At 51.6% G+C, this 10,402-nt stretch overlaps 1 protein-coding gene across 1 annotated transcript in view; it reads left to right on the top strand.

Annotated features, from left to right (window-relative positions):
* The window catches only part of LOC107109763 (beta-arrestin-1), an 86,567-nt gene that overhangs the window by 39,700 nt on the left and 36,465 nt on the right, over positions 1-10,402 (top strand). The window contains exons 3-4 of the mRNA XM_015410457.1: positions 2,523-2,583; positions 9,830-9,874. Of these exons, the coding sequence (XP_015265943.1) occupies positions 2,523-2,583; positions 9,830-9,874 (106 nt within the window). The remainder of the gene's footprint in view (positions 1-2,522; positions 2,584-9,829; positions 9,875-10,402) is intronic.

Genomic DNA, 10,402 nt, shown 5'->3' with positions numbered 1-10,402 from the left:
TCTTCTTCCTCCTCCTCCTCCTCCTCCTCCTCCTCCTCCTCTTCTTCTTCTTCTTCTTCTTCTTCTTCTTCTTCTTCTTCTTCTTCTTCTTCTTCTTCTTCCCCAGCTCTTAATTTCCTGCATGTAAGTAAGAGGTTGGAACCACAGGAGGGAGAAGCCATGGCTCTTACAGTTAGGAAGTTTCTCCTGATACTGAGCCGCTATCGACTCCCTTGTCATTTCCTCCGATTAGATCTAGTCTTGCAATCCGGAGCAAGGGAGAATAGATCTGCTCCATCTTCGACATGACAGCCCTTCAAATACTTGGAAGACCGCAGTCATGTCCCCTCTAAGCCTTCTCTTTCCCAGGCTAAACAGACCCAACTCTCTCAGCCTTTCCTCGTAAGACTTGGATTCCAACCCTCTCACCATCCTGGTCGCCCTCTTCTGGACATGCTCGAGCTTGTCAACCTCCTTCCTCAAACGTGGTGCCCAAAACTGATGGGATTGAACCCGGGACTTGCAGTCAGCACAGAGGCAGCCAGGGACACTTGATCTGACCTGGTAAAAGGCGGCTTCCTGCGTTCACATGAGCCGTTTCCCTTTGCCAAAGGCCCGGCCTTTGTTCTGTCTCTCTCGCCTTCCTTCCCGCAAGAGCCCCTCTGGCGGCCGGCCACTGGCGATTAGGGCTGGGAGGCTGTCGAACAGGAAGAGAACAAGCCGTGCCGTAAATCTTGTCGATCTTTTTTTCTAAATGCCGCGTAAGATGGATGAGCCCCTGGAAAGCGGGGCCGCAATTTGGAGGATCATCCTGTGTCTCCTGTAAGCGGCTCAGGGCCATCTGTCGGCTGCAAGTTTATCCAAAGAAGCAGGGAGCTTAAACTGGGCTCTGGCTATCCTCTCCGGGCTTAGCGGTTTACTGGGCGGGGTGGTGGTCTGAAGAACACTAAGCCAAAGTTAGCCCTCTTGCGCCCTTCATTCTTTCACTGGGGAAATCTGCGAGGAAATGCCTCATAAATTTGGAGGAGATCTTTCCCCCTGTTGCATTGAAGTAGCTATGGAAAGAAGAAGAGGAGGAGGAAGAGGAAGAGGGAGGAGGAGGTTGGATTAATACCCCGCACTTCACTCGGAGTCTCAGAGCAGCTTACAAACTCCTTTCGCTTCCCCTCCCCACAACAGACACCCTGTGAGGTAGGCGGGGCTGAGAGAGCTCTTGACAGAAATGGCTCTTTTTTCAAGAACAGCTCTAACAGAACTATGGCTTGCCCAAAGTCATCCAGCAGGTGCAAGTGGAGGAGTGGGGAATCAAACCCGGTTCTCCCAGATTAGAGTCCGCACACTTAAGAAGAAGAAGAGGAGATTGGATTTATACCCCGCCCTTCGCTACCCAAAGGTGTCTTAGAGCGGCTTACAAACTCCTTTCCCTTCCCCTCCCCACAACAGACACCCTGTGAGGTAAAAGAAGAAGAAGAGATTGGATTTATACCCCGCTCTTCACTACCCAAAGGTGTCTCAGAGCGGCTTACAAACTCCTTTCCCTTTCCTTTCCCTTCCCCGCCCCACACCAGACCCCCTGTGAGGTAGGTGGGGCTGAGGGAGCTCTAACAGAAATGGCTCTTTTTCAAGAACAGCTCTTGTCAGAACTGTGGCTTGCCCAAGGTCATCCAGCAGCTGCAAGTGGAGGAGTGGGGAATCAAACCTGGTTCTCTCAGATGCACTTCACCACTACACCAAACTGGCTCTCAAGGCCATGTGCAGTGCCAAATCAGGGTTTTTAAGTTCCTTTTTGAGAGGCCGTGTGTGTGTGTGTGGGGGGGCTTTTACGTTCCTCTGAGAGTCCGTGTGTGTGTGTGTGTGTGTGTGTGTGTGTGTGTGTGTGAGAGAGAGAGAGAGAGAGAGAGAGGGAGATTTTTTTAGAGAGAGAGAGAGAGAGAGAGAAATGTAGCCAGTCCTAGTGAATCTTCCTTGCCCCCACTCCAATTCATGAAATGCAGCTACATATCTGTATATTTTTTTGAGAAAACGCTCACATTGTATCTACCAATCCAAAAAGCCAATATTTGAACAATCAAATACGGGTTCTTGGGAGATATGCTCCAGGATTAGAAATGTGTATATATATTTCTGAAAACGTAGCAGATACTTAGCTCGTTGACCTGAGGCTGTTTGAGGATCTGGAACCGATTTCACACAAGAACTGCGCCGCGGTCGTGCCTCCCTTTGCCCCACTTCTATTGGTCGATTTCCCACTCGAAGCCACGTGGCCACGTTTTGACATACGGCTTTGCCCGATTTTCCCCGCGGTTTCGGGATCCTAAAAAAAACAGGATCATGAAACCGTGGGGAAAATCGGGCGAAGCCACGGGTCAAAATGCGGCCACGCAGCTTCGAGTGGGAGATTGACCAATAGAAGCGGGGCAAAGGGAGGCGCGACCGCGGCACAACTCTTGAGTGAAATCGGTCTCAGTTGTTTGTTAAATTCATAGTTGGGCGGTGGTTCCGGCTAACTCTTGATCCTGTTTTTTCTTTTCTTTTTCTTATAGCTCACAGTCTACCTGGGCAAGAGGGACTTTGTGGACCACATAGACGTTGTCGATTCAGTGGGTAAGTGGACCGATTGGTAGGGGACTGGTGTGGGCCAGACGCGAGTAGCGACATACTTGACCTTTTAGAACCATGCAAAAGGCTGCTAAATTGTCTGACACCCCTCCTGATGAGCTTGTGTGTTTTTCTCTGACACACTCTAAGCTCAACACCACACTGGAGGAGGAAAAGGAGCAGGAGATTGAATTCATACCCCACCCTTCACTCGGAGTCTCAGAGCACTTTAGAAACCATTTTCCCTTCCTCTCCTCACAACAGACACCCTGTGGGGCTGAGAGAGCTCTTTCGAGGACTGCTCCTGAGAGAACAGCTGTGAGAGAACTTGTGACTGACCCAAGGCCACACCAGCAGCTGCATGTGGAGGGGTGAGGAATCAAACCCGGTTCTTCCAGATTAGAGTCCGTGCTCCTAGCCACTACACCAACCTGGCTCTGTATCACTGGTATCTGACAAATATCCGATCAAGTGCATTGTGGCCCCTGGAAACTCATATTCAAATTGAATATGAGTGTGGTGGTTAGTACATGAGGCTAGGACCTGGGAGACCAGGTTCGAATCCCCACTCCTGACATGGATGCTCGTTGGGTGACCTAGGGCCAGTCACAGGCTCTCAGCAGCGGTGCAGGGGAGAACAACGTTCTAAAGCTACTGTGAGTCCCAAGCGGGGTGGGCAGGCTATAAATCTGATTAAAATAAATAAATAAATCACTCTTTATATATAATTCTGTTTTGGGGTGGCACTTTGCTGAATGTTCAAATCAGTTGGCTCCATGACCTGTCACTCCGAAGGTGTGCCAATCCACTGGCTGTGTTGCCTGAGTCCCACCTGAGTCCCGCCCACAGAAGCGGCAGCCAGAGTCTCGCGCTCAGTGTGGTGCAAGGCGATGGACTGGATGGACACTCCGGCGGGCGGAGGGTAAGAAGGCCAAGGCCGACCGTGGCGGCGGCGCAGTGGCCATCGTTGGCCGTGGCCAGGTACAGGTAGCCGGGCGAGCTACGAGCCCATAGAACCGGCAACGTCTTGGGCTCACTGTGCTGGGGGCCGATGGACGGCCCAGACGCTCTGACGCGCGAATGGTGTGGAGGCCGAGGCCGACCATGATGGTGCCGCAGCGGTCGTCATCAGCTGCTGCGGGCTACGGGTGGCTGGGCGAGCTGCGAGCTGGGGGGCCAGCACCATGCAGGACAAGGCGGCAAAGGATGAGAGCAAGGCCAAGATCTTTCTAGAGCTCGTTGTATTGGCTTTACAACGGGCCTTACTACTAGTAAATAAATACATGCAAATTCATGGAGTGTTCTGGGTGCACGATCTGGGTAATTTTGTAGTGCTCTCCTCAGCCCAAGTTCTTTAATGGATTTAGAACGGTGGAACTCGGTTTAGGATGGCACCATTGGTTACTAGAGTATAGCTTGCCCTCTTTACAATCCAAGTCAAGTATAAGCCGTGCATAGGAGCCAGCGTGGTGGCAATGTTAGAGCGTCGAAGTAAGATTTGGGGAGACCAAGGTTCGAATCTGTACTCTGCCATGGAAGCCTGTTGGAAAACCTGGGACCAGTCACATGCTCTCGGCCGAGTCCACGTCCTAGGGTCGTTGTGAGGACAGAGCAGGGGAGACAAGAAAAATGTTGAGTAAGCCGTTTTGGGTCCCAGAGGGGAGAAAAATAATTTCTAAATAAATAGGATGTTGGACGAGTTTCTAAATAAACAGAACGTTGGATGAGTTTTCTTGAAGAAGAGGGAGAAAAGATTGGGTTTATACCCCGCTCTTCACTTGGAGTCTCAGAGCGGCTCACAAACTCCTTTCCCTTCCCCTCCCCACAACAGACACCCTGTGAGGTGGGTGGGGCTGAGAGAGCTCTGACAGAACTGCCCTTGAGAGAACAGCTCTGAGAGAACTTGGGACTGCCCCAAGGTCATACCAGCAGCTGCCTGTGGAGAAGTGGGGGATCAAACCTGGTTCTTCCAGATTAGAGTCCGCACGTTCCTTTTCCCTTCTCTGCCATCCAGGCGGCCTCGAGCCAGCAAATTGGTGCTGGGAAACGCCAAATGCTCTTTAGCATCGCTTCTCACCGGGCCAATAATTCCTTTTTCATGATGCTTTCGCCTCCCTCAGATTAATTACCGAGGTCACCGGGCGTTTCCGGTTCCCTGCGATCTCCAGGTCTGTGGGTGCCTGCTGGGGGCATAGAGCCCCCCCCCATATTTAATTACAACCTTGCCTTTGATCGCCCATTAAGCCGCTAGCAAAACCTTTCTCGGTTTGGAAGTGTCTCTCCCTGGACATTTGCAAGCAGCTGACTCATCCCTGCCAGGCTGCCACAGCTTCCTTCACTCTGAGCGCGTCCCTCCGGCCCTCCCTCTTTTCTGGCTGCCTCCCCGTCCGAAGAAGTTAATTAACTTTTGCAGGCAAGAGAAGGTCTCTGATCAACTCTGCCTCGGCACTCGTCCAGGCTTCAGAAATCCAGGACCCAGGCCCAGAAGAACACTTTGCCACCCTGACGTGATTTGCTGTTTTAATTGCATAGCAATGGAAGACTTTTGAATCGATGGCAGGCAGGGCATTGAGGATGAGGAGGGGCCATGGCTCAGTGGTAGAGACTCTGCTCGGCATGCAGAAGGCCCCGGGTTCAATCCCCGGCATCTCCAGTTAAAAGGGACCAGGCAGGAGGTGATGGGAAAGACCTCTCTCTGCCTGAGACCCTGGAGAGTCATGGAGAGGGGCCGTGAGTCAGTGGCAAAGCCTCTGCCTGGCATGCAGAAGGTCCCAGGTTCGATCTCTGGCATCTCCAGTGAAAAGGACCAGGCAGTAGGTGATGGGAAAGACCTCTGCCTGAGACCCTGGAGAGCCAAGGAGAGGGGCCGTGGCTCAGTGGAAGAGCCTCTGTTCAGCATGCAGAAGGCCCCGGGTTCAATCCCCAGCATCTCCAGTTAAAAGGGACCAGGCAGGAGGTGATGGGAAAGACCTCTCTCTGCCTGAGACCCTGGAGAGTCATGGAGAAGGGCCGTGGCTTGTAGAAGAGCCTCTGCTTGGCATGCAGGAAGTCCCAGGTTCAATCCCCGGCATCCCCAGTAAAAAGATCTGATGGGGATGTGGAAGACCTCAGACTTAGACCCTGGAGAGACAGAGACAGGGGCTGTGACTCAGTGGAAGAGCCTCTGCTTGGCATGCAGAAGGTCCCAGGTTCAGTCCCCAGCATCTCCAGTTAAAAGGGCCAGGCAGGAGGTGATGGGAAAGACTTCTCTCTGCCTGAGACCCTGGAGAGATGTGAAGAGGGGCCATGACTCAGTGGCAAAGCCTCTGCTTGGCATGCAGAAGGTCCCAGGTTCGATCTCTGGCATCTCCAGTGAAAAGGACCAGGCAGTAGGTGATGTGAAAGACCTTTGCCTGAGACCCTGGAGAGCCATGGAGAGGGGCTGTGGCTCAGTAGAAGAGCCTCTGCTTGGCATGCAGAAGGTCTCAGGTTCAATCCCCGGCATCTCCAGTTAAAAAGGCCAGGCAGGAGGTGATGTGAAAGATCTCTGCCTGAGACCCTGGAGAACTGTAGAGAGGGGCTGTGGCTCAGTGGCAGAGCATGTGCTTGGCATGTAGAAGGTCCCAAGTTCAACCCCCGGCATCTCCAGTTTAAAAGGACTAGGTTGCAGGGTGATGTGAAGGACCTCTACCTGAGACCCTGGAGAGCCGCTCCCCGTCTTGAGTAGACATTACTCACTTTGATAGACCAAGGGTCTGATTCAGTATAAGGCAGGTTCATGTGTGTTTAGGGAGGGGCCGTGGCTCAGTGGTAGAGCATCTGCTTGGCATTCAGAAGGTCCCAAATTCATCCCCCCAACATCTCCAAATAAAAGGATCAGGTGAAAGACCTCTGCCTGAGACGCTGCAGAGCAGCTGCCCGCCTGAGTAGACAATAGCGGCCTTGATAGTCCAAGGGTCTGATCCGGTACAAGGCAGCTTCATTGCCCCCCACCGTGAATTTCTCTCTCCCTCTCTCCTAAACAGGGTTCAACCAGTCGAGCCCCACTGATTTTATTGGATTTAGAATCGGTATCACTCTAATTAAGATCGCGCTGTTCACCCTCTGCCTTTTAACCGGTGAATTAGATATCAAATTGCGTGTTACCGAAACCTCAGCGCGGATGCCGTGTCCTCGGGAGCGATCGGAGAATGTGTTAATGGGGGACGGAAGGGCGGTCTTGGATATCAAAGACCACTTCCCCTCCCTGCCCACTGATTAAATTTGGGGGCGTTTAATGCATTGTTTGACGCTCAGGTGGATTGTTGTATTGATTTTAAACCAAGGCTTCCGGCCCTGCTGACGCCGACCTCCGTATCAGTGCCTTTGCGCCTTTGAAAACTGGTCAGGTGCCCGCTGGGATGGGGTGGGGGGCTTTGTTCAGGCCTCTCCCCAGCCGAAGCCAAGGTGGGGGAGCTGGGCTTGCCACCTCCCAGGCAGGGCCAGGAGACCTTCTGGAATTACTGCTAATCTCCAGTCGACAAGGATCAGCTCCCCTGGAGAAAATGGTCGCTTTGCAGGTTGTTGACCCTGCAGCACTACGCCCTGTTGGAGGCCTCTCTGAGAGCCAGTTTGGCGTAGTGGTTAAGAGTGACAGACTGTAATCTGCAAAACTAGGTTCGATTCCGCACTCCCCCCCCCACATGCAGCCGGCTGGGTGACCTTGGATCAGTCACAAGTTCTCTCAGAGGTGGTCTCTCAAGGGCAGTCCTCGAAAGAGCTCTCTCAGACCCCACCCACCTCACAGGGTGTCCGTTGCGGGGAGGGGGAGGGAAAGGAGGTTGTGAGCCGCTCTGAGACACCAAGTGAAGGGTGGGGTACAAATCCAACTTCTCCTCCTCCTCCTCCTCTTCCGTCTTCCCTTCCCAAACTCCACCCTCCCCCGGCTTCACACCCCAAATCTCCAGGAATCTCCCCAACCTGGAGATGGCACCCCTATGAGCAGCCTTCATTTAGCAAGCCAAGTGTTCCCTCTAGTCCCAAATATACAAATTCCACCATCAAAAATTGCCAAAACAATATATTAAACAATTATAAAGTTGGTGGTGTCACAAGAACAACATTAGTGCATACTGTAACGATAATAAGGCATAAGATACGATATTTCCTCCTTTGTAGATAAGACATAAAGTCCATGTAATCAGTGCTGCTTGATAGGAGGAGTCCACATAGTCATAGTGTCCAAACAGCCTTTGCAGATACGCCTGTTCTAGATACTTGGAAGATGCGTTTCCTTCGACTTCTTCAGTTTGCCGGCTGTGTAAGTGGAACTGTAAAGAGATTTATACACAAATGCCTAACCTCGAAAACACATATCAAAAACCAGAATTGTTTTTAAAGAAATTGTTTGGCAATTTTTGATGGTGTTTTCTACTAGTGGAATTTGTGTATTTGGGACTTCTGTGACGCTAGTCTTTCCCCCTTTTTTTGCACTCAGTGTTCCCTGTAAGCTGAGATAGTGTGAGCTAGCTCAGAGGTTTTTTTAGCCTCCGGCTCACACATTTTTGTCTTTGCTCAGGAAGGAATGACTCCAGACAGGGCTTTTTTTGTAGAAAAAGCCCAGCAGGAACTCATTAGCATAATAGGCCACACCCAACAACAGAAACTCATTAGCATATCCAGCCACACCCATGAGAGCATAGCTCATTAGCATATTAGGCCACACCCCCATGTTACCAGAAGTATAGTCATCCATCCACACCCACCTTTCCCTTCTTATTCTGTTTACCTTGTTTGTTGTCAAAACCCAGGGCCTTTTTTTGTAACAGGAACTCCTTTGCATGTTAGGCCACACACCCCTAATGTAGCCAATCTGCTATTGGGTGTGGCCTATTATGCTAATGAGTTCCTGCCAGGCATGGTCAACTTGGGAGCCAGCCGGAACTTGCCCAAAAATAGCCCTGACTCCAGAGCAAACGAATTGATGCAGCAGCCAAATCACTCGCTCACAACTTTAATTCCAGGAGCTCACAGAGTTTTGCTCACAAGACTCCGCAGCTTAGAGGGAGCATTGCAAGAGACCCTCTTTGCACCCCTTCCTTCTCCAGCACGTCTCGCTCCTGTCTCTAAAGCCACTGTGATTTAGTGGATCAAGTGTCAGCTTAGGAGCTGGGAGTCCCAGGTTCGAATCCTCACGCTGCCTTGGAAGTTTGCGGGGTGACTTTGGGCCAGTCACGCACTGTCGGCCTAACATACCTCGCAGGGGTGTCAGGAAGATAAAATTGAGGAGAGGAGATGGATGTCGGCTGGTTTCAGTTCCCATTGGGGAGAAAAGCGGGAAACAAATGAAGCCAATAGATAAACTCTCTCTGGGCTCTACCGCTTCAGATTACAGGAGAAGATATAAATGAAGGAAACAAAATGAAATTACTATCTGACTTTGTAGAGGAGAAGAAGAGAAGAGATTGAATTTATAGCCCGCCCTTCAGTACCCAAAGGAGTCTCAGAGCGGCTTACAAACTCCTTCCCCTCCCCACAACAAACACCCTGTGAGGCAGGTAGGGCTGAAAGAGCTCTTTCGAGGACTGCATGCCAAGCAGAGGCTCTTCCACTGAGCCATGGCCCCTCTCCCTGGCTCTCCAGGGTATCAGGTAAAGGTCTTTCCCATCACCTCCTGTCTGTTCCTTTTTAACTGGAGATGCCAGGGATTGAACCTGGGTCCTTCTGCATGCCAAGCAGATGCTCTACCACTGAGCCATAGCCCCTCTCCATGGCTCTCCAGGGTCTCAGGCGGAGGTCTTTCCCATCACCTCCTGCCTGTTCCTTTTTAACTGGAGATGCCAGGGATTGAACCTGGGTCCTTCTGCATGCCAAGCAGATGCTCTACCACTGAGCCATAGCCCCTCTCCATGGCTCTCCAGGGTCTCAGGCGGAGGTCTTTCCCATCACCTCCTGCCTGTTCCTTTTTAACTGGAGATGTTGAGGATTGAACCTGGGACCTTCTGCATGCCAAGCAGATGCTCTACCACTGAGCCACAGCCCTTCTCCATGGGTCTCCGGGGGCTCAGGCTGAGGTCTTTCCCATCACCTCCTGCCTGTTCCTTTTTAACTGGAGATGCCGAGGATTGAACCTTGGACCTTCTGCATGCCAAGCAGAGACTCTTCCACTGAACCACGGCGTCTCCCCCTGCAATTGCAATGAGAAGAATAGAGTTGTCGGCCTCGCCATGCACAGAGGTCGCATCGCCGCTGTCTTGAAGCTTTGTTCTTATTTCTTCTTCCGTTTGTTTTGCAGACGGCGTGGTGCTGGTGGACCCGGAATATTTGAAAGAAAGGAAAGGTAAGGCCTTCTTCTCCTCTCTGCCGTGCACCGCAAGCATTCAGCAGAAGCTGTGGCGTAGTGCAGATCACCCGGTAGGGTTGCCAATCTCCAGGTCTAGAGTTGTCCAGGAATAACAGTTGATTTCCAGAAGACAGAGACCAGCTGCCCTGGGGAAATGGCTGCTTTGGAGAGTGGACTCCGTGGCATTACAGCCCACTGTGGTCCCTCCCGTCCCCAAACCCCGCCCTCCCCAGGCTCCACCCCCAAATCTCCAGGAAGTTCACCACCAGAAGTTGGCAACCTTAAATTAAGGTGAGCAGGGGCAGAGAGCGACAGCCACTCAACCAACTTTGGGCCCTTTTGGAGCTGCTATCTATGGGGTTGCCAGCCTTCAGGTGTTTAAGAGAGTCAAGTAATGAATAAATATACACTGCATGAAACTTTTGTAAATTAACGTGTTCTGTTTATAACTATCTCTCCTTATATATAATCAGGGGTCATTTCGTAGAAAAAGAGCTAGGGGAACTCATTAGCATAACTCATTAG

Source organism: Gekko japonicus, unplaced genomic scaffold, assembly GCF_001447785.1.
Source record: "Gekko japonicus isolate JY-2015 unplaced genomic scaffold, Gekko_japonicus_V1.1 scaffold2086, whole genome shotgun sequence".
NCBI classification, from domain to species: domain Eukaryota; kingdom Metazoa; phylum Chordata; class Lepidosauria; order Squamata; family Gekkonidae; genus Gekko; species Gekko japonicus.
The sequence above is the reverse complement of the archived record's forward strand: the minus strand, read 5'-3'. Positions and strand labels throughout refer to the sequence as shown.